The sequence below is a fragment of the Pseudopodoces humilis genome, chromosome 14 (genome assembly GCF_049639895.1).
Source record: "Pseudopodoces humilis isolate 2021_Gansu_Grassland_sample_001 chromosome 14, ASM4963989v1, whole genome shotgun sequence".
NCBI classification, from domain to species: Eukaryota; Metazoa; Chordata; class Aves; order Passeriformes; family Paridae; genus Pseudopodoces; species Pseudopodoces humilis.
The window spans coordinates 2,630,516-2,654,619 of record NC_142213.1 but is presented as its reverse complement, the minus strand read 5'-3'; the positions used below and the strand labels follow the sequence as shown (position 1 = coordinate 2,654,619).

At 48.0% G+C, this 24,104-nt stretch overlaps 1 protein-coding gene across 8 annotated transcripts; it reads left to right on the top strand.

The window, feature by feature from the left end:
- Window positions 1–1,352: 1,352 nt before the first annotated feature.
- Window positions 1,353–24,101, top strand: MTHFSD (methenyltetrahydrofolate synthetase domain containing). 8 transcript variants are annotated; one of them, XM_088062392.1, is made up of 11 exons: window positions 1,355–1,586; window positions 1,987–2,041; window positions 2,143–2,256; window positions 2,891–3,004; window positions 4,692–4,782; window positions 5,543–5,655; window positions 5,868–5,993; window positions 13,575–13,865; window positions 15,346–15,482; window positions 16,431–16,518; window positions 16,627–17,160. In XM_088062392.1, exons 1-11 carry the CDS (start codon window positions 1,429–1,431, stop codon window positions 16,654–16,656), a joined length of 1,317 nt encoding a protein of 438 aa, XP_087918518.1. In that variant the 5' UTR covers window positions 1,355–1,428; the 3' UTR covers window positions 16,657–17,160. The 8 variants fall into 8 exon arrangements, with proteins under 8 accessions (XP_087918517.1, XP_087918515.1, XP_087918518.1 ...); XM_088062389.1 differs by having other exon boundaries at window positions 1,354–1,586; window positions 16,431–17,161; XM_088062393.1 differs by lacking the exons at window positions 16,431–16,518; window positions 16,627–17,160 and adding an exon at window positions 24,020–24,101.
- The last annotated feature ends 3 nt before the right edge of the window (window positions 24,102–24,104 follow it).

Sequence of the window (24,104 nt, the reverse complement as noted above, 5' to 3'; positions counted from 1 at the left end):
GTGGAGGGAGATGTAGGTGGTCCAGAAGGATTGTTAATGGATTAATTAATTACCAGCACTGCTCTCCCTCCCTCGCTTTCCCTTCCTTGGGGTGGGAGCGAGTCCCAGCTGGGCTGGGGATGTTGGGTGACAGTGGCCAGGCAGTGCTGGCACTCCCAGCCCCAGGAATCGCTTCTCCAGGGACAGAGGGGTCACCGGCAGCTTTCCATGAGTAGGAAATGCAGGAATGAGCTCCCAACACCTCGTCCCAGCTCCTCATGGGTGGTCTGCTGTGCCTGGAAGGATTCCCACTGGCTCCAGCGGCATTCCGAGCCAAGGAAAGGCTCTTCCCAAACCCCATCGCAGCACCAGCGCTCCAAAACCTTCCTTTTATTTTTTGTTTGGATGCTTACAAGTGAAAAGGTGAAGCATTTTATCACGATATGCCGGGTATTAATCCAAATTTGGGAATTGCTCAGAGCTGGAGGGGGAATTCCTTCAGACTCCTGAACTTGGCAGAGTCTTGGCCTTAGTGGAGGAAAAAAACCCTCAGAAAAGGAGTTTGCATCTGCGACCGCTCAGAGAGGAGCATCTGAATTTGTTCCGCTTTTTTGGGCTGGCACAGCCACAGCCGGCCCTGAGGATCCGCAGCATCCAAACCGAGCATAAATCGAGGACATTTCCCCTCTTCCTGCCACACTTTAAAATAAACCTTCCTTGTTTCATTGTTCCCATAACCCCTCCGTCCTGCTCCGCTCAGCAATGTCGGAATCCTCAGCATCCTCCCTCTTCTTAGGGCAGTTTCAGTGGAATATATTAATTCTATAAATAATAAATCATGCAAACAAATCATTTATTATCCAATTAAAGGCGAGCAAGAAGTGAACTTTCGGGAAGCCAGCAGACTGGGCAACCCACGTAGAGGCTGGATATTGTTTTATTCACCACCAGCCAATTTTAAATGGAAAAGTAATTAACGTGAGGGATTATTTTACAAAAAACAAGGTGGTATTTCATCCCCAGCCACAAGACGTGGTGGAAAACCCATGGTATTTGTATAACGCGGGCCGAAATCTCACATTAATACGCCAGCACGGCCTTTTTTATGTTTAATTCCAGAAATAAATCGGGCCCTGAGCGACATTCCTTCACCCTGCTCCCTCAACTTTGCCTTCGAGGCGTTTTGAGCCCTCAGCGCCGCCGTAGCCGCCGTGCGCGCGCCGGAGGGGGTGTGTCCTATTCAGAGGCCCCGCCCCTCCGGTCTGATTTTAATAAAGGGGCGGGGGCAGTGATACAGTGACGTCACAAATAGGGGGCGTGGCGAGGCGTGGTTGTGACGTCAGTGTTGAGGAGCGTGTGGGGGCGGAGCGGCAGTGACGTCACGGGGCGGTGGAGAGCGGCAGAGCGGGGGGATGGCGGTGACGTCACGGCCGGCGGCTGAGGGCGGCGATGGCGGTGGCGTCACGGCGATGGCGGCGCCGGGCCGGGCGCTCACCTCAGGGCCCTCCTCCAAGTGGGACATCCGGGAGAAGGTGTGGGAGCACCTGGAGGCCTCCGGTCTGGCCGAATTCCCGCGGCCCGTGCGCGGCCGCATCCCAAACTTCAAGGTACCGGCGGCTGCCGGCGCTGGGCCGCCTCCTGCTGCTCCTTCCTTCCCTCGCCTCGGGGCCTGCCCGCTCTGCAGCCCGGGCCGGGATGGGCCCCCAGTCCCCCCCAGACCCCCCAGCAGCCCTCGAAGGAGAGAAAACAAAGCCGCCCTGTCGGTGAGGCACAGACTGGTTTGAATTGGAAGGGAACGTAAAACTCATTCAGCAGGGACACCTTCCACTATCCACTGTTGCTTCAAGTCCTGGCCAGCCTGGCCGTGGATGTTTCCAGGGATTAACAGGAAATTACCAGCCCCTCAATTAAAAATGTGCGGAGATCAGCCTCTCTAGAGGGTGAAAGGTTCTAAATTGCCCATCTCAGCTGCGAGCTCTCTGATCCGCTGATATTTTATGCAAACAGGGCGCCTCCCATGCTGCCACGAGGCTTCTGGGCTTGCAGGAGTTCCAGGCTGCCTGTACAGTAAAAATAAACCCCGATGCTCCCCAGAGGAACGCCCGCTTCCTAACGCTGGAAGTAAGTGAAAATGTTCTCCTCTTGGCTCCTTCCCTCTCTCAGGGCTCTCTCCAGGCCTGCTGCTCTCTCAGGGAGCTGGATGCGTTCAGCAGAGCACGGGAGGTGAAGGTGGATCCTGACAAACCTCTGGAAGGTGCCCGGCTGGCGGCTCTGCAGGTAACAGTGCCTTGGCAGCCCTGAGGAGGGGCTGGGAGGGGACAGCAGAGCCTGGCAGCACCTCAGCAACACCGGGCACTGCATCTTCAGCAGTTCTGATGTGCAGCTCACTGCTGGACCTTGAGCCAATAGGTATCATGGAATGGTTTAGGTTGGAAGGGATTTGAAGTATAATTCAGTTCCAGCCTCCTACCTTCCACTGTCCCAGGGTGCTCCAAGCCCTGGACACTTCCAGGAATCCAGGGGCAGCCACAGCTTCTCTGGGCACCTGTGCCAGGGCCTGCCCACCCTCACAGGGAGGAATTTCTCCCTAATACCCAATCTAACCCTGCCCTTTGTCAGTTTGAAACTAATATATCTTATAAAGCCATTTAGAGACATAGCTTTAAAGGACGGGATATCTTTAAAGGTGTGTCCTCAAATATCTTCAAATGTATGCCTTACCTTTTATTTCTTCAATAAACCTTTTAATGGAATTTTCCTGTATTTGGAGGAAATTAATATTACAACCACTACAGAATTAACAACACTAGCTACAACATAACAGATTAAATATTTGGCCATGTAGCTTTTGCTGTGTGACAGTAAAAATAGTTCTTCAGTGTAAAATGAAGCTTTTCATGTGGTTCCCCAGGCAAGGAAGACTTTGCTGGTTCCCACACCACGTCTGAGGACTGGGCTGTTCAATAGGATTGTTCCCCCTCCAGGTGCAACCAAGGAGATCCTGAGAAGATGTGCCACATCTCAGGTGGGAATGAGGGAGGGCTGAATTAACTTGTGGGACAGTGTGGGGTTAGGATGGACCAGCTGGAAGACCTGAAATATCTTCCTGTTAGGATGTTATTCCTGGGTTTGTGCACACAACTGCCATCGACAGGATTGAAATCAGGAGAAAATTTAGCCTTAGCAGGATGGTATTGATATTTCTCAGTGTTTTTTGGAAAATTATGAGCGACTTGAGGTGAGTTAGATTTTTCTTCAGGCTATTACATTGTGCAGTTTTAAGCTGCAGACCCCTCTGGGGAATATTTTGGTGCTCTTAAATGTTACCAGATAGGGAAGAGGAGTTTTTTTTTTAGAATACAGCATCCACAGACCCGTGAATTGTGGCATTTGCATGCAGTGAGGCGCAGGCACGTGGTGAGGTTTGATTTTGCAGCGCGGTCTCTTGCTGCCCTCTCGTGTTACAATCTCACTCCACAGCTGAAGGCTTTGGCCAGAAAACCCTGGCAGGTTTTATATCCATCTTTATTTGCCTTGAAAACCCAACTGCTACAGCATGAAGAGGTTACTATATGGATTTATTTCCTCCTTTATCTCCTGCTAAAGGCAATAAAGTTCTTCAGCAATGCCATAAACAACTGAGGTTGTAAATGGCTGGTAATTAGTGACTTTCTTTGTTGGAACTTCTATTGGAGTCATTAACTAATTAAGCTGTTCAGGGTTGAAGAGCACTTTTGAAAGAGACCTTTCTCTTGGCCTGCTGTCTGATCTGGGCTCTTACCACCCCGTTTCTGGTTTTCCCCCCAGCCCACTAATGAAAAAATGCTGTTGGCAGTTTGTATTTACAAAGCACTGTGCAAACAATCCTCACCACTCTGCTGGGAAGTGCCTGATGGGCATTAGTGCTGATAGTCAGCCACAAATTACTGAATTCTTGGGGTTTGTGCTCTGCACAGAAAACGTTTGGCTCTTTATTGTGATTTTTTGTTAGTTTATGATTAGCACCAAGTTGAGTTGGTGTGAGGAGCATTTGCAGTGTGCTGTACACGTATATTGGTAGTGATTGAATCACAAGATATATTTTTAATAGTTCTAAACCTCTGATATTTAAAAACCCAAATAAACAAAATCTTTAATTTCTGCAGTCTGGACAGAATTTTTGTTAAAATGAGAGCAGATTGAAGAGGAATGGGTGGAGCTGAACAGGGAGAGAGGGGAAGAAAAAATAATTGTGTTACTTTGCGTAACTTCAGATTTCTTTGTGCTGTAGCTGTCTGTGTCTAAATTAGCTTTGTGATTTGTATTTCAGAATTAATTGAAGCATTTGTAGTGCTCTGGTATTCCTCAAGTTTTTAGTAGAGTAGGGAAGTGTAAATAGGAAGTGTCACTTGCCCTCATTTTTAGGAACAGATTTCCGAAAAAGTGTTTCAAAATATCAGGTTTTGATCCTAAATAAATAACCTTGCTTCTAAAAGTGCCCACCTCCCTCAGTTCTCCTTGCAGTGTGCCAAAATTCTTGTCACTGTAGTAGGGAATCTATTCTAGGATTCCCTGGGGGATAACTTCCCAGACATGTACAGCTTGGCTAAACATGGAAGATACACTTGGAAACGTGGGGAGTTACTTGGATTTATCAAAATATCCTGGATTTCTGCCTTGGTGCTTGGAAGATTGTGCACTCTGCAAACCTCAAACGCTGTTTTTTCCTGCAGGGTGTAAAAGACTACAGCGTGCCTGTGGGGCTGGATGGGAAAGCACAAGTGGATTTGGTTGTGGTGGGATCAGTGGCTGTCTCTGAAAAAGGTAAGGAAAAACTTGCAGCAGGAAGGTCCCAATCCAGTGTCGGGAAGGCCACACTACGTGGCAGAGACAGATTTATCCTTGGAGCTGAGTTTGTCTTGAGTTCTGCCTCTGTGTGTGACAAATCCCTGCTCTCAGTGCCAGCAGGAAGCAGCAATGCCTCCAGGATGCAGTAGGCACACAGCAGAGATGTTTTGGCCCTCAGGAAAACTCTTGAGGCAAGAAATTATTTGTGTTTTAAAGGAACCCAAGTAGGCTCCCTGCTCAGAGATCTCTGCTCACACAGGCTGTGTGAAAGGACATGTGTCAGACCTGCTGATTCAGTACCTATTTGGGGATCAGATTTTGCGTTTTCTAGTATTTTGGAAACCTGCTGGTGCTGAAAAATTTTCCACTGACTTTATCCCTTGCCTAAAATAACACGGTTTTTGTACGTGACCCAGACTCCTCTTTACCCACATTAACCTGTGTTGGACATGAATAGAAGGTTCTAAATACAATTGCTAAATAAACTGCTGTGCTAACTGCATTAAATTTGTTTATTCTGAATGGGAAGCTTCTGGGATCTTTTAGGAATCATTGAAACTGATGTTTTACTTCATTTCAGTACTGATTTCAAGGAAATTGTGCTCTGTGAGAGATGCTGATCTGTTTTTTTCCAGAGTTACAACTTGCAGACTGCCCGGTTAATGACACAGTTTGAACAATTTTAACAAAAACTCTGCTGTTTGGAATTTTTTTTTCCCTCTTTTCTGTGCTTTAGGCTGGAGAATTGGCAAAGGGGAAGGTTATGCAGACATGGAATATGCAATGATGGTGTCCATGGGTGCAGTGCAGGAGGACACACCCGTGGTTACCATCGTGCACGACTGCCAGGTGAGCTCAGATGTTCAAATATCCCCTCTCCAGTGGGGAGGGAGCTCTGGGGCACTTCCTGCTCTCTCTGGAGAGGATACATGGAATGATGCTGGTTTGGCATCTTTATTCCCATTGTCTTGGATGGATTTTCATGTGACAAGACATCAGGAATGGGGCACAGTTTTAGGGAATTTGGTTTTTAGCTACTTAAGCAAATCTCTGCCTTGTAGGTGCTTGACATATCAGAGGAGATCCTGGATGATCATGATTTAACTGTGGATTACATCCTCACTCCAACAAGGACTATCCAGACTAATTGCAAACGACCAAAACCTCAGGGAATAATGTGGCACAAGGCAAGTTCAATCTCAATTCAAGTTAAATCTTAAACCTTTGCTGCTGGTGGCTTACCAGTACCAATAATCTGCTGATAAACCCCTCATTTTTATATATAAACAATTTTTTTTATTAGAAATACTTTGTAAAAGAGCAAATGTGTTTGTCAGGTGAAACGAAACAGCATCTGTGTGCAGTGGGGTTTAAGGGGTAATGGTGAGGAGGAGAGATATTTCCCAGATCTGAGGTTGCTGGATTATCAAGAGGTATCTTGATAATCCCCATCCCTGGAAGTGTCCAAGGCCAGGCTGAGTGGGCTTGGAGCAATCTGGGATAGTGGGAAGTGTCCCAGGGGGTTGGAACTGGTGGGTAGAATCTGTGTTGGTTGTGAAAGGAAAACATAACCTGCTGGTGGTACATTCCTGTTTCTGTAGTGGATTCACTTTGCAGGGATAAATTTGTGGCTGGAGCTCGTTTTCAGGTGGAAGAACAGTGACTTTAAACATGAATCTTTATTTATTGGTAGTTCCTCTATTATGGATTTGGCCTTTTCCCCCTTCCCAGTGTCAGAAACTTCCTCAGCTTCCCAAATAGTTTTAGAAAAGCCTTGAGTGAATTGTTTTGCTGGAGGTTCCTGCTGGGAAAACTTTTTGTCATTGGATTTTCATTTCTAAAATCATCCAGTTAGAGAGCAGACACAATCCTGCATGAGTGTGTGCAGCAGGAATGCTGAAATGAGGAATTGTGCACCCACAGAAAGTGAGGAATTTTAAGGGAATACTCCCAGGGAAATGAAAAATCGTTTGTTAAAATTTGCCAACCAGGAAAAAGAGTTACATTTCTTTAGGTAATGTATCTACAACAAACAAATTCTAGCCAGGACTATTTTTACTCCAATGGTGGGAGAGCATTTTACCCTGCCTGTGGTTGAGGATTTGAGGTTATAAATAAATAAATAACAGCTCTGTCTGTCCTAGTGCATTTTTTCCACTGAATTATTTTTGAATTGTAATTTTTTTTAGTATCTTATTGAATGTAATTGTGTTGAAGGCCTACCCCTCATGCTCCATCCATCTTGCCAACATACTTTTGATCAGTTTGTCTGCCTTGGTGTCAGACTTCTCAGTAAGTGGCCTTGCTGACACTTCTTTATTTCTTTTTCTGTGCCTTTAGCAGAAATTGAATTTTCTGCAGCTTTCACTGAGAATGGAGCACAGATTGACCCTTCATTTGAATATCTGAGTGTTGATTTAACACCTCAAGCTGTGTTTGGAGCTGTGTGGATTAAACAGGAAAATTGGAGAAGACCAGCCAGAGCAGGGATAATCATCACTTTTCTGTCTTTTTGGGACCAGAACAAAGTGTGGTGTCTATATGAAGAAGAAATTACCATTATTCCCCAGGGAAATGAGTGACATTTATTTTGTTTGTGCCTGTGGTGGTACCTGGATGTTGAGCTCTTGCACAGAAGGGTTTGGAGATGTGAGGTCTGGTTAATCACCAGGGGGTGAAAAAGACAACATTTGATAGGGGCTATTTAAGTGTTTGTCCTCTGGATTTTCCTGGCTACTTCTCCATCATTTTCTCCCCCTCCTTTTCTCCTTCAAATCCTGGCTTTGCTGGTGCATTCCTGTTCCTCAGAGCAAAACTAAATGAACCAAGAGGCAGTGAGTAAATAAATCATCCACTTCTAAACATGGGGTTTTGTCAACAGCAGGTAGCTTAACTTCATTGTGAGGACGTGTGAGGTGGAAAGTACACTGTAAAAAAAAAAGTTGATCCTTGATTGAACAGGGCTGGATCAAGCCAGGAGTTTGAAATCCAGGTGTTTGCAAATATGGGATTAGAGCTAAGGATTGTTGTAAGGACATGCTGCCAGTAGTGCACACTCTGGGTTTTCCTTCCAGAGCGAAGGAGGTGCTCACCCAGCAGACAAATCCAGGGCTCCATTTCCATGCTGAAGGAACTTCTGCATTTTCCTGGAGTGCTCTTGTGTGTTCTGTGCTGCTTAAAGACTTTCAAGGAAGTGCAAGAGCCACAATATCATTAATACCAAAGAATCATTATCAAGCACTCTAGAAACACTTCTAAATCGACAGTGCTGAGAGGTGTTTGTGGAAGTTTTGTGCCTCTGAGGTCAGAGTTTTGGGACATCAATTTGACTTACTGGAGGGCAGCAAGAGCTGCTGAGAGCTGAGCACTCTGGAAAACTTTATTTGGATGCCAGTGGAGAATTATTTGGCTTCATCTGCATTGAAAACCCACCCCATTGTTTCTGGGAACTCTAAATTCATGAAGCTACTTGCTTTCTCGTTTAATATTTTCTATGGGTAACTGTGATCTTTATCTGGGACACTGGCTATTATATTTGTCCCAATTATCATGTTATTTGTGCTGTGTTTATTTTGAATTGAAACTGTACAGACAAATTAAAATATTTGGGTTCATGAAGAGGGAAATGAGAGTAGTTGGTGGAAAAATCACTATATTTTAGCAAGCATTTCCTTCTGGTTTTGAAATAATTCTTTTGCTGAGAATTTTATAGCAGTAGGAAAATAATTTTCCTGAAATGAAATGAACTGTGGAGGGAATCCCAGTGGCAGAGATGGAAACCCTCTGACAACAAACTGCTTTGATTTGCGTCTGTGATAGAATATTTGGAAAGGAAAGCTCAAAAGAAAAAATGCACAAAAAGCTGGAAAATCCTTCAGCAAAAGGAAATTGCAGTCAGTGTGGCCAAGGCTTTGTTTTGTTGTGTTTTTTGGGAGCAGGGAATGCTTCCACACGTGGTCACACATCTCAACACCTTTGCAAAGCTGAGCCTCGCTGCAGAGTCCCCGGAATGCAGCTGCCACGGATGGATTCCAAGTGTGGGTTGCATAAGGTTCTCCTGAGGGACACCAGCAGGCTCCATGGGCTGCCAGCTCCCAGAAATATGCCCTTGGATTGTGTGCACATATTTGGACATTTTGTGCAAATGAATGATAAAATGTTCAACTGTGCTGGCCTTGCTGTCCCGACCTTGTCTGGGCCTCAAATCCCTGTTTGCTCAGAGCTCCTGGAAACAAGGACACAGCATGAAAAGTGGGGTTTGTCCTGGAGGTGTTGAACAATCTGGGGTCAGAGCCCTCTGAGGATGGGCAGAGATGAACCTTGCAAACACCTTTTGCCCACCTGTTTGTAAGGGCTGGTGGATCTGCAGCACTGGAGATGTTTGGTGGTGTTTGCAGTCTGCCAGGGCAGCAGCATCAGTCTCCATCTTAAAATCATGGAATGGTTTGGCTTGGAAGGGATTTTAAACAGAATCTTATTCCAAGCCCCTGCCCACCTGTCACCATCCCAGGGTGCTCCAAGCCCTGTCCAGCCTGGCCTTGGGCACTTCCAGGGATCCAGGGGCAGCCCCAGCTGCTCTGGGCACCTGCGCCAGGGCCTGCCCACCCTCACAGGGAATAATTCCTTCTCTAAACCTAAACTAAATCTTCCCCTCTTCCATTTCGAGTCCGTTTCCCTTATCCTGATGAACAGTCCCTCTCCAGCTTCCTTGCCTATTCCTATCCTGGAAGGTGCTGGGATGGCTCCAGGCTGAACAGCTCCAACTTTCTCAGCCTGTCCCCACAGGGGAGCTGTCCCAGTCCTCCTACCAACTTCATGGCCTCTTCTGGACTTGATCCAACATTCCATGTTTTTCTGAAGCTGGGATCACCAGAGCTGAGCACGGGATTGCAGGTGGAGTCTCCCAAGATCCACATGTTCCAGTGTCAGTGAGATGACGAGCTGTGGGAGGCAGAATGAAATGAGAGGATAAGGACAGCCTCTAATCCAATCTGCCCTTCCCTGTCTGCCTCACTCCAGGATTGCAGTGCTTCCAGGGAAATCTCAGTGCTGTTTGCCTTGGCCTGGGCTGGCTCAGGGGTCAGCATTACTCACTCTGACAGAGGACAAATACATCCTTCATTCTCCTCAGCAAAATATTGAAAGTGGCTCCAATGAGAGTTGTGTGGGAGCAGAGGGTGAGGAGAGCCCTGGTGTTCCAGCAGGGATGGTGCAGGAGTCCATCTGCCACCACATTTTGGGATCAAACCAGGTGTCGTAGCAGTGGATGCTGTGGTTAAAGTGTGGGGAGATGTGTGTTGGCACTCAGCATCCAGGACTTTTTTTCCTCAGGTTTCTGTCAGAAAGGGGCCACATTTCCCTCCTCAGCTCCTTTCCCAGTAATTGTGTGCCAGAAGAATTTATCCAGCCTGCTGTCCTCTTTCCCCAAGGCTCTCCCAGCCATGGCAGGGTGTAGGCAGGATTATTAAATGATTAATTGCCTTTGGTGGAGTTATTTTTAACCCAAATCACTTCAGAGTTTATGGCACAGACCCACGAGCACTTCTGTTGGCCAGCCCCAGAGGGCTGAAGTGTGGAACTGGCCTGGGAATTGGTGGTCAAGGGATAATGGGAAGCTTCTTTGGCTTTGGTTTCACTACCAAAGCTAAATCACTCAATCCAAAGTTTAAAAACATCACTAAATGACTTGGCCTTGACTTTAGAGGGATGGGGGAAGCTTTCAGTGCTGGGTTTGCCTGTGTTCCCATAGCTGCATCAACCAGCCCTGGGCTGCAATGTCCCTTAAATTCTGGCTTAGCCTAAAGCAGTAGGTAGGGACAAGGACAGGGGGGAGCAAGGCTAGGGAGGACTGACCAGCCAGCACAGCACCCAGAAGTGTGCAGCTTGTTTGAAAGAGAGAAGGAATATCTTTGGCCTCTCTCCACATGGAAATAAATCCTTGCAATCCTCCACGGCTCACAGGACAAAAGGAACTTCTTGCATGATTGTAATTAGCAACACATTGTACTACCGCAGGGTTCTTTTGTTTGCTCTTTTGCAACAGAGCAGAACAAGCTTTTTCCTTTCCCCTGCCACCCACTGTCCCCTTTGCCCTTTTAGTTCTCACCCCCAGTGGATTTGTTTGTTGAATCAAAACCCCAAATTGAGTTTTTGCCTTTCTGTGGCATAAAAGTGGGAGAAAATGGGGAAGGGTTTAGAAGGTTTGACCCAGCTGAGATGTTCTCCTTGACCCCAGAGAAAAAAGTCCTTAAGGTAAATCCTCTTGTGAAAGGAAGGTGTCAGCTGACTGTGTCAGAACTTGTCTAATGTTTTTTACAAATCTTTGCTAATACAAAAAAATACAAGCCCTAAGTCAGCTGCCTTTGTTGCTTTGGTGATGTGAAGGTATTTTGCTGTTGTGACTGCACAGGGCTGGATTTTAGGGGAATGACAGAATCACTTCATGGTGGTGTTTGATCATAACTTTAAAGAAAATAGTTCACAGCCCTCACAAAAATCCCAGAATCATTGAGATGGGGAAAAAAAACCTTCCAAAATCATCAAATCCAACCTGTGACTGATCCCAGACCAGACTACTGAGTGCTATGTTCTGTCTTTCCTTAAACACCTCCAGGGATGAGGACTCCACCACCTCCCTGGGCAGTAATTCCAATGTCTAATCCCCCTTTCTGTGCAGAAATTCCTCCTAAAACATAAATGCTGTTGTTCCTGTATCTTCCTGAAGTTGCCAGGAGCCTGAAACAGTAGCTCCAAGAGCTGCAGTCTGATGCCAAAATCTGCCTAGTGGGAGAAGATGCCTTGTGGAAGTCTCTTAGGGGTTGTGCTGTTCCCTGGATATCTAAATCCTGCCCTTGGATTGTCCTTGAAAGCCTGGGAATTGGAGTTTATCCTCTCTGTGCCCATCTCTGATTGCCCTAATCTCCAAAGCCCTGAGGGTTTGCCCTTGGTAGCATTTCCCTTTCTAATCAAACACCCAAGCCGTGCCCTGGCAACTGAGTTTAATTTCAGGATGAAAGGAGCTGTTCTTGGGAAGAGGTTGAGGTTGTACTTTGGGCCCAGGAGTGGTTGGTTGCATGAGAACAGAAAAATGCTTTTCCTGTTTGGTTTAATTAGCATAGAGCTTACATTTCACTTCGAAATTTGACAGAGGACAACAAATCTTCTTAATTGTTGGCCAGGACAAACAAAGTGAGATCCTTCAGCCCTTGGTTTGATGTTATATCACTCAGGGAAGAGGAGTTTGCTGTCAAATGCTGCATTTGGAGTTCTTGGCTGAGAAAAACAAATCAGCCCCAGAATCCACCGAGTAAGAACTCTGTAAAATCTGAAAATGGTCTGCACCTTTCTGAGTGTGGAGGCTCCTGGAGCAAGTCCTTGCTGTTTGATGTTGTGTTAGCAGAACTAGCAGAGTTCCAGCCTGAAATAAAACCCACTTGTTTGCTCTTCAGAAGAAGAAGCATGAAGAGAATTCTGTTGAGTGACTTTCCTGTCACCTCATCCTGACATTGCCCCCACCCTGGCTTGGCTTTTCCTCGAGTCACTTCAGAGCTGGGCTCCTGTCCCCAGAGAGCTGAGCTTGATGTTGTGCAGATCCAGGCTGGCTGTGACTGTAACTGTAGGAGCAGGAATCCAGAGGCTCTGGGATGAGTGAGGTCTGGCCTGGGAGATCTGCTGGCATGTCCTGGCTGGGATTAACTGCTGCTGCTCCAGTCCAGCCTGCTGAACATGCTGCCCTGCTAGAGTGGCCTGCTGACATGCTGGGCTACTAGCCTGGGTCTCTGCTAGCTCAGACATTGCTTCCCCACGCTCTGTTTTGCTCCCTAAATTTCAGTATTGGATCTCGTGTTGATGGATGTTGGACTTGTCCAGCAGCCAAGCAGGAATTCCTTCTCCTTCCAAGCGCAGTGTGCAAGCCAAGAGCTCAACCACATTAGCTGGGGAACCACTGCATTTCCTGCCAGTGTCTGAGTGCAGCCTGGGGCATCTCCTCATGCCTCACATGGATGGGGTTCAGCTGTGGAGAGGAAGAGCCCTCACAGAAAAGCTCTTTGGGAACAGGGCATGGATGGATGGATGGATGGAAGGAATAACAGACTCGCAGTGTGAAGTGCAGCGTCCGAGCACTTCTGTTCCCTACTCCAGCCCAGCAGATCTGTGTGGGATCTGAGGAGCTGTGGGTGGTGTGGGAGGTCGGATGGCACAGAGGGGATGTGCCCCAAGCAGGGGATGTGCCTCCAGCTGGGCCCACATCCATAGGAACCCTGCTCCAAGGCACGCTCCCGCTGCAGCTTTCACCATTGTGTGACCCAGCCCACGGGATATCCTGTTCTGGGGGAAAAGAGCACCAGGAGCTCTGCAGAGTGGAAGTGTCTGATGGATTGGGATGGATTCTGCCAGGGCAGGAGCACAGGCCCTTGGTCAAAGCAAACACAGAGGCAGAACAAGGAGAACACAGATCTGAAAGCACTCAGATAAATAAATGTCAAATTGGAATAGTCCTGACTTGGTTTGGGATTTGCCTGCTGGATCCACATTGTGCTTCAAGAATCACTAATGTTTATTTTTGTCCTGCAGTGTGTATTTTGGGAGAGACTTCCCAATCAGGCCAGCAATTAGGAACATTTGGAATGCTCTGGCACTGTGCGTGGCAGCAGAATAATAAAGGTTCCTCTCTTTTTATGGCACAAATGAGCCCTGATGCTCATCATCTTTTTCTGGAAGGCAAGAAATCATTTTCTAATAATTATATCCATCTTCCTCCTTTTTAGGTCAGCTCTGAGATGCTGGGAAAAATCCCCATCCTAAAGACTCTTCGATCCAGGGAGAAGCAGGCTGGCAAGGATGTCACCCTCAAAGATGAACATCCAGCCCTGGCAAACACCAACAGAGCAGCAATTTCAAACAAGAAGGTGATGGCTGCATCTACCCAACCACGGGCTGCTCCAGGCTCAGCTCCAGTGGGACAACCCTGTGTGGAAAGTGATCCTGTGAATCCCAAATTAGAGGGGTCTGACACAATTAGCACTGTGTACGTGGGGAACTTGCCTGGCAGCCTTAGGGTGAGCGAGCTGAAAAGCGCCCTGAGGGAATTGCGGGTAGTTCCTGTTCGGGTGAACTGGCAGGGAGCACAGCACAGGGCTTTCCTGGATTACAGGGATCAAGGAGCTGCAGACAGAGCTGTGTCCTCCTTGCAAGGCCTGAGCCTTGGGGGCAATGCTCTGAGAGTGGAGCTGGCCAAGAGCCAGAGGAACAGAGGGCAAGGAGAAATCAGTAGTCACAAATGATTATGGGGGAGAAAAAAAATCAAAATAAAAGGTGTTTTCATTGTTTTGTGAGAAGCCAACCTGAAGTTTTAAGGTTTTTAGTAAGCCTCAGGTTTAACTAAACCAAATTTCTGCACAAACTCTCTTCACTTCTGCACTTGGACATGCAAAAGTTTGTCCCCACAGGTGAGAGAGGACCCATTTATCTATAAAAAAATGCCCACAAAGTGCTCACACTCTGGTTTTGGTGTTGTTTGGTGTTTTTGTTAAGCCTGGCTTAAAGCCCTTCCCATTGGCACCTGCAGCAAGGTAGTTCCAGACAGTCATTTAAGGTTGGACCTGTCCTTTTTAACCTGTGAGATTAAAAGCCAGCAGCAGGAAATCTGTCCTAAGGATAACAATTCTGTTTGCTAAAAATGGGATTTGCCTGTTGGAAGTTTTAAGTTTATTTTTTATAAAAATGGCCAGGGAGAGAGGGATTGTCCTTTTTGTGCCTTGAAGAGTGGAAACACTGGTTTAATTCTAGCTCTGCTAAGAGCTGGTAACATCAGGTAGGAAAAATGGGAACCCTTTTCCCAGCTCTTTGCTAAATCAGCCCTTGGTAAACCTTATATTTCTTATTTCAGAGGAAAACAAATCCCAGTTTTCTCTGCTTTTCCCCAAAACCGCCTTTCTTATGGATCAGATAATTATGAAATAGCTGCTGGGATCACTGAGATGTGATTCCTCTGCCTCTGTGAAATATTACAATGATGATAATGAAAAGCAGGCACACTTAGTCTGGCATGGAATTCTTTGGGAATTTGCTGGAGATTGTAGCAAAGCCTCTGTGCCCTAGTCACCATCCCTGATGCTGTTCCACATCATCAGTGAGGAGGGTGAGACAGCACCACACAACTTCTCCAGGTGAAAGTGCTCCCAGGCACTGTCCTGGACATGAACATTCCCTTCCAGTGTAATGCCAATAATGATTTATCTGCTATAGCTCTTATTACCTTTTTTTTTCCCCTTGGGTTTCCTATTCCTGAAAAACAAGTTGAATTTTGGCCCAGCCATCCTTTCTAAACAGAAGCACTTTTGCCAGTGATGCTGGGCACATAGTCAAAGTAAGCATCTAAATGGATTTTTATTTTTTTTTTAAAGTAAGAGTTGGAAACTTTTTTCTTAGCCAGGGAATACTGTTAAGTATATTTTAAGCAGATTATTATGCCTCGAGGGTCAGCCATTTATTCAGTATTAAATAAAAAGTTCTCATCGTTGTCATGTGGCTCTGTAGGGAAGGGCTCAAGGAAAGCTTTGGAGCTGCATCCAGCCCTGGGATCCCAGCACAGGAAGGACATGGAGCTGTTGGACAGAGTCCAGAGGAGACACCAGGATGAGCAGAGGGATGGAGCAGCTCTGCTGGGAGGAAAGGTAGAGAGAATTGGGATTGTTCAGCCTGGAGGAAGGAGGGATTAGGGATGAGCTCACTGCGGCTTTCCAAATGGAAGTGACTCCTCCTCCCGATGGAAAGGGACATTGGACAAGGGCCTGGAGTGACAGGACAAGGGGGAACGGCCTCAAACTGACAGAGAGTAGGGTTGGATGGGATACTGGGGAGAAATTCTCCCCTGGGAGGGTGTGAGGCCCTGGCACAGGTGCCCAGAGCAGCTGGGGCTGCCCCTGGATCCCTGGAAGTGCCCAAGGCCAGGTTTGGGCTCGGAGCAGCCTGGGATGGTGGAAAGTGGCCTTGTTCACAGCACAGGGGTTGGAACAAGATGATCTTTCAAATCCCTTCCAACCCAAATCATTCTGTCATTCTGTGAACTTCTTGTAAGGTCAACAAAGGATCTGGAAAAAATCAGTAGTTCCATTCCATTCTTTGTACAGCTCCAAATGATTTCCAGTATCACTCCAAATCCAGACGAGCACTGCACAGCCCTGTGGGTCGCGTTTCAGGGCTTGTGCATTCAAGGCTGAGAGTCAGGGTTATGTTACTACCCAAACACACTCACTGCATCATCAGCTTCCAAAGCAGAGGAAAGAAAAGCAAAAAAATAATTATCCATCCCTGCCTGTCCCTTTCAAATGATGGCAAATTGAGTAATGGGATCATTTGCTGTTCCTTTTGACTCTGGGATATTTCTTGCTCTGCTGAAGATGTCCAGGTGACCTTAGCAGTTAGAAGCCAGTGACTCTGCCAACGAAAACTTCCAGCATCTCAAACTTCCTCTGTTGCATTTCAGATGGAACCACCCTTTTCTGGTCACATTTGTAGGAATCACATCCTCTACCTTCTTTCCTTTCTTCCCATCTGAAGTTTCAGTGCAGATCTGTTTATGTGTTCTGTAAATGTGGTAACTTTGCTTGCTTTTCTGTCAGCCCAGCCTGTAACCAGGGCCCAGATTTGTTTGGACAAACATCTGGATGTTTTTCTGTTTGCAGTTGTGGTTCTGGGTGGAGCCCACAGGTGAGCAGTGTCCAAAATCTGGGCTCTTTCCAGCCTGTCACTTTTTTCTGTCATGTATTTCCAAGCCACATTTCACCGCATTTACCCAATATCCTGTTGCTTTCCCAGCTGAGAGTTAAACTCCAAACCATGCTATGAGGAGATGCTAACTGGGGTTATCCAACAGGTTGGAAATCAGGAGGAATTTCTTCATGGAGAGGGTGGTCGGGAATTGGAAGGGGCTGCCCAGGGAGGTGGTGGAGGTGTCCAAGGATGGGCTGGACGTGGCACTCAGTGCTCTGGGCTGGTGACAAGGTGGGGATGGGTCACAGATTTGATTTGATAATCCTGGAGCTCTTTTTCAACTTCCATAATTCTATGAATTTTAGTTAGGAAGAAAAATAATTACTGTAATCTTAAGTTTATTAGCATTTTGAATGGACTGGAAAAATGCTGCAGTGATCCTTGTATTTTTGATGCAGGTAACTAATAAATGTCAAGGTCTTTCAGGTGCTGCCATCTCAGTTAGTAAATCCTTCTCTGAAATCAGTGCAGATCTACCTTGGAGAGTCAGGGAAACAGGGGCAGAGATGGAGCTCTTGGTGCTGCTGCTCTCCAGCTAAAAGACATTTCAGTGCCAGCTGCCAAACTGCTGTTGAATTAAATTAAAATAATTAAACACAAGAGTGGCCAAAGCACAGCCCTGCTTGGCCTTCTGGTGTCTCCAGCTGTATGATGTGGATTTTCTCTTGTGGGTTGACCCTAAAGGAAACAGATTGTGTAGGAAAAGTGAATGGGGCAGTCTGCCTCTGTCAGAGCTATTGTTCCAGGCTCTCTGCATGCTCAGGAAGGCATCCCTTAGAGCAAAGTCAGGAGGGGTTTCTATAAGTCCACAAAACTCTGAAATGCAACAGATTTTATTGAATACTTGGGTTCTGATCTCATAAGAAATCTCAAGGAATTGAAGCCTGCTTATGTTTTATTTCAGCCCAGATCAAGGCTGTGCAAGATACCAACAATGTAACCATAAAATCCATACCTTGAAACATTCTCTGACTGAGTTACAGCCTTTATAGAGCAGAATACTTCTCAGGTGTTTATTCCTCATTCTGTACCTGCTGTAGCTGTGACCTGTGCACAAAGGTACAAAATGTGCCTCATCTCAGGTGGATCCTGGCCCGGTTTTACTGCTCAAGACTCATCAGAAAATCATCAGCAGTAGCAAAGCAGTGCCTGGATGCTGCAGAAAAGTCTGAAATGCTGCTGATAGATCTCTACTCTGCCTTTAATAGGGAGTGAAGTGATCCTTAGCACAGCCTTGGGTGCAGCAGCAGCCCCAGCAGAGCTGTGTGATGAGAAGAAACGTTCAGCAGTACAATGGGAAATGCTTTCCTGAGCCAACTTTGTTCCAAATAATTCAGACTGAGGGCTCTCTATTCTCTGCACAGCCCGATGTCCTCGCCTGTCATGTGGTCAGGCACATTCTTTCCAGCTCCTTTCATGGCCCAAACATTTGAGATGCTGTTGTTGAGCTGTTGTTGCTGCTCTCCCCTCTTTTTGGGGGTTCAGTGGGGGAAGATGCTGGTCTGGAATGAACCCCTGGAGCCGGGAGGGTTTGGGATCAGCGGTGACCACCAAGGTGTTCCATGAGGGAAGTGACCTCCCCAGGACCATTCTCCCTTTCTCCCTACCCTCACTTGTGGAAGAAATGCAGAGGGAAGCCAGCATGGGATGAGTGGAGCCTCCACCAGCTCCAGGATGGAGAACAGGGTGACTTTGGAGGGGTTTTTTTGTTGGAGGCCATCAGTGCCAGCGTGGTGTGTGGCTCAGAGCAGTGAGGCAACGCTGGAATCTGCTAACAATGAGGGCGAGGTGGCTCCGTGCCACCCCCAAAACTGCACAGGCGTGAGGGTTTTCCTTCAGCCAGCCATGTCCATGCATCTCCTGGAACAGGGACAAGGCCACACAGCTTCAAGCCACCAAAGACAACAGTAAACAAGCTGGGTTGCTGGGTAGGCTCTGAGTTACAAGAGTCAGAGACTATTTGTTTCCAGGGAAGGAAAAAGGGCAGAAAAAAAGATCTCTCACCATCAAGGCTTTTTCCTGGATCTCACATCCAGGTCCACATCCAGCCCTCCAGAATCTCCCTGATCCCCTCCCAACACGCAGCCTGGAAGGACAGAGGTTTTATCCTATTATCCCAATTTAAAAAAAATCAGGAAAGGGATGGTTAAACACTCTCTTCAAGTCATGCCTTTTTTTTTTGTGTGTGTATGCTTTTTTATTTCATCATCTTCTCCTGCTCCAAAGGGAGAAACAAACAGCTTTTAGGGGAATGTTTCCATTGAAAAATCCAGCACTGGGGCTGGCTTTTTTCTGCACAGGGGTGAGGAGGGGGAGGAAGAGCGTGTGCAGGGATTTCTCTCATTCCGGTTCCTCTGAAGGAACAGCCCCTCACAGCACTTCTGGCTCTGGAGGAAACATCTGTGGCTGTGGCCACGTTCCTCGGGCAAACCCCCCTGCTTGGGAGGCTGTTGTGTACCAAATGCTTTGATTTCCTGGTTGCCATCTCTTAAAGATTATCTCCCTCCCAGAAAAGGGCAGCATTTCCCATCTTTCCATGTGTAATGTCCGTGATGGCTGCTATAAACATCATGGAACGTTTCCCTGCCCCTCCTCTGACATAGGTAGCAAAGTCCCTGCTTTTCATCTTTCAAAGCCCTGCAGAAATGTTTAGGGTCGTGTATCCTGCCATTGTTCTGGGCTGGGCATCCCACTGAAGTGCCTGGGAGAAATGAGTTCAGGATGTGGGTCTATCTCTGGTCCATCTCTGCTGCGGCCCCAGGAACATCCACATTTTACAGATGGGAACTCAGAGATGGCTCCTGATAGACTGGAGGCAACTGGTGATTCCCACCCCTTCGGAAAACAACAGGAGGACAAGCCAAGAACTCAGCAAAAGCTCTCAAAAAACCCCAACCAAGCCCCTGTTGGGCTTTTCTGTGTGACAGAACTGATGTTCCCAAGGGGCATTTTGATACCTGGAGCATCAGGGTGGCTCTGGGAGCCTTTAATCCCACTGGTCCTGCTGCTCCAGAACTTTCCATCAAGGTACCCAGCACCTGCCAGGGACAAACCACAGCTCCTGCTCTGGGAGATAAGGGCATGAAAGAGAATTTTCTCCCAGAATTTTGCCTCAGAAGCATCCACATTTTACAGATGGGAACTCAGAGATGGCTCCTGATGGACTGTAGGCAACTGGTGATTCCCACCCCTTTGGAAAACAACAGGAGGACAAGCCAAGAACTCAGCAAAAGCTCTCAAAAAATCCCAACCAAGCCTTTATTGGGCTTTTCTGTGTGACAGAACTGAGGTTCCCAAAGGGGATTTTGTGTCCCAGGGGATACCTGGAGCCTTCAATCCCACTGGTCCTGCTGCTCCAGAATTTTCCAGTACCTGCCAGCGACAAACAACAGCTCCTGCTCTGGGAGACAAGACATGAAGCAGAAATTTTTCGCCAAATGTGCCACCTGCAGAGGTCTCCATGTCACACAAATGTGTTATCACCCACCCATCCCACACTTGGAGCCAAGCCAGGTTTACCTTTCCTTAAAGAATAAAGCAAACACATGGGGCAGTTAGATGGGATCAAAAAAAGGGCAGGGGAAGAAGGGAAACATTCATGTGGTGAAAGCTGCCACATTTCTAAGCATTAACATATCCATGGCTACCGCTCCTTCAGACTTCAGAGTGAGTAATTGTTCAGACAAGAGTCATGCTTGTGTTTTTCCAGAGGGATCTCGTGTTTTCCGAGTGTTTCCAGGCACCTGCACTGCTCAGGCTCTGGCATTTCCATCCCTCTGGAGGAGGCAGTGCCTGGAGCTGCTGCCCTGCAGTGACTTTTCTTCACCCCCACACAACTGCTGCAGCGAATTCTGCTCCAAATGAACTCCTGGTACCCCAAAGTCCCTGCAGAACTTTCCAGGCCATGTCATCCTGCTTTCCCAGGTGTGTTTGCTTATTTTTGCAGTAATTAGCCTGAAGCTGAGCCACAGAGCTGCACTTTCTGTGCCATTCCAGGGGTTTGGAGTCCTGCTGCTTTAAATAAAGGAAGGTCTGTGCTCAGGCTCGTGTTCTCCCTGCTGAAGCCAAGTGGCACTGCCGGTGTCCCCACATCCCTTTCCATGATTAAACCGAGGTGGTTTCACCTCTAGCATTGCCATTTGCTCTCTGGTGCTCGTTCCTGACATCCTGGGGATCTCTGAGATGAGCTGGAGAAGTGTCTGAGGAAAGGAAATCCGTGTCGATGGCACAGTGACTCCTTCAGCAAAATGTTCCAAAGGATCTGCAGCTCCCCTGCAAAAGTTCAGTTCAAGACTGGAGTTGGAATGTTTATCAGAAGTTGGATGAATCAGAGCAACTTCTCATGGAATGGTTTGGGTTGGAAGGGACCTCAAAGCTCATCCCATGCCACCCCAGCCGTGGTAGGGACACCTCCCACTATTCCAGGCTGCTCCAAGCCCCATCCAACCTGGCCTTGGACACTGCCAGGGTTCCAGGGACAGCCACAGCTTCACTGGGCACCCTGTGATAATGGGAATTGGGATATTGAGCCAGAAGCTCAATAAGATTTATTCCTTCTGTTGTCTTTCATCAATAATAAACCCACAGGATCATTTCAATTGGAAAAGACCCCCAGTCCAACCACTGATATTAATATTCTGGTTTTAATTCCTTACTGGATTCTGACAGGGAAAGTTACTTAAGAAAACAAGGGAGCCCCATGCCTTTCCTCACTCGTGGAGCCAAACTGAGGATTTCTAGGAATAACACTAGCTTCCAGCTGCAGAGCTGCTGCTGGCACTGGGGGCACCTCCTTTCATCCCCCTGTTTGATCCCTGAGGATGACTCCTTGTGGCAAAGATTTCTTGGCAGGGATAAATCCAGGAGCATCCCAGCACTGCCTTTTCCTGCAGAGCATCAGGCAGGAGTTATGCTTGGAAAAGGAACAGATGTTCGGGTGTGGCCTCCCAAAAGCATTGCAGAAATCAAAATCCCCTTCTGAAAGTGACAGGAGCTGTTGTTTGGATCCCCTGAGATCCCAAATTTTTTGTTTTGAGGGAGAAATCAGACACCCACTTATGGATCTCAGATAAGAGATTCTTATGGATCTCAGCCTTTATATCTGATAAGAACCTGATGCCAAACTCATCCCCTGGTATTCCAAATACCCATTTAATGTTCTGGACATCGTTCCCACCGGTTGATTCTCCAAGGTTTTCTGCAAATCTGGATAATCAACCGCATCTGAGAACATCCTGTGTCAGGTGCCTGTATCCATGGATTACTCCATGTTTTTCCAGGTGTTCCCATCTGTCCCACTGGGCATGGAAAAGGTTTGATCCAGAAGTGCTCCATGAAGGAGCTGGAGCTGGTGTGAAGATGGGATAAAGGGATGTTCCCCCTCACAGGTCCGGATGCCAGAAGGGAAAGATAAAACCCAAAATAAATACATTTTGAAAGAGATTTTTAAAAAATAATTAATAAGGGAGAAAAACAAGCTTTTAGCATCCACCTGGTGGAGAAAAGGCTCCAAACCGGCCCTGACTGGACGGGTTTGAAACCAAATTTTGGGAAAGCCGCGGGCCGGCGGTCCCTGCTCGGCGCCGCCAGGTGGCGCTGCCGGCAAGGGAACGGCACCGCCCCCGGCCCCGACCCCCGGGATCATCCCAATCCCACCGGGATCATCCCAATCCCACCGGGATCATCCCACTCCCACCGGGATCATCCCACTCCTCCGGGATCATCCCAATCCCACCGGGATCATCCCACTCCTCCGGGATCATCCCAATCCCACCGGGATCATCCCAATCCCACCGGGATCATCCCAATCCCACCGGGATCATCCCACTCCTCCGGGATCATCCCAATCCCACCGGGATCATCCCACTCCTCCGGGATCATCCCAATCCCACCGGGATCATCCCACTCCTCCGGGATCATCCCAATCCCACCGGGATCATCCCACTCCTCCGGGATCATCCCAATCCCACCGAGATCATCCCAATTCTCGGGATCATCCCAATCCCACCGGGATCATCCCAATTCTCGGGATCATCCCAATCCCACCGGGATCATCCCACTCCTCCGGGATCATCCCACTCCTCCGGGATCATCCCAATCCCACCGGGATCATCCCACTCCTCCGGGATCATCCCAATCCCACCGAGATCATCCCAATTCTCTGGGATCATCCCAATCCTCTGGGATCATCGCAATCCCACCGGGATCATCCCAATCCTCTGGGGTCATCCCAATCCTCTGGGGTCATCCAACATCCCTGGAATCATCCTAATTCTCTGGGATCATCCCAACCCACCAGGATCATCCAAATCCCTCTGAGATTCCAAACCCCCAAGGATCCCTCAAACCCAGACAGGATTGTCCAAAAGCCTCCAGGATCCCTCGGTCCCCTGGGATGTCTCCAGTTCTCCCACAGGATGCTCCAATCCTCTGGGATCATCCAGTGCCCCCGGACCCTCCAAACCCCCAGGATCCTCCAGCCACCCCGGATCCCTGAGAGACTCCGATGCTGCTTCCCAAAAAAGGCTGCAGATCATCCCAAGGGACTCTCCCAAAAATGTGTCCCCCCCACAGGGGACCCAGCCCCACATCTTCCAAGGGTTTCCTTGGGATCCCTGTGCTATCCTGCGCTCCCTCCAGCTCTGTCCCCACGTGGGGCTGTGTCCCTCGTGAGCACCCTGGGGACACGGGCAGGGCACAGGGCACAGCTCCAGCTCCATGGTAGCCTGGTGAGGATGAAGGAAACATCCTGGATGAGCAGGGGGAAGCTCTTTGCCACCAGAATCCCTGCACAAGGCCTGGGGACACCAATGTCCCCTGATCCAGCTGGGACAACCTGGCTGGAGACACCAGGCCCTGTTTCTCATCATGCTCCAAAATCTCATCCCTGTTAAAAACTCCTGGACAATTTCATCCCTGTAGAAAATCCCTGGGCCTGTGCAAGGCATCAGCGATGAGAAGCTGTTTCCTGAAGTAGAAACACCAAAACCCCAAAAGAAAATTAATTTTATTCCCTAAGGATTGGGATGTGAGGGATGAGGAGCAGGGAGTAGCTCGCTGATGCTGAGCTGAGCCACATCTGAGCTTTTCCGGCAGCAAATCCCACATTTCTGAGCAAGCCCTGCCTCGCCCCTCTGCCAGGGCTCCCACAGCATTTCTGGGCAAGTTTATCCCTCCTCACCTCCTCTCAGAGCCCAACCATTCCTGGAAAAGCACAAAGCTGGGACAGCAGCTCAGGATTTACCAGCCCATGGGACTAAAAAGACTGGGAAAAATCCTGATGGGCTTTTGCAGATGGAGAGTTGGGGGCAGGAGCCGGGGGGTTTCGGCCTCTCCTGGCTGCTGGAGGGCTCCGGGATGGAGAGCTCCTGTTTAGACTGCGCTCACTGGCTTGAGGAATATGTGGCGTCCATGGAATGCAGTGGCTCTGTTTTTCCAGGTTTGGAAAGCCACGGGAGGGAGAAGAATGAATCACATCAGGCTTTGCTGGGGAGCAGATACGGAACCCCTGCGAGCTGTGCCCG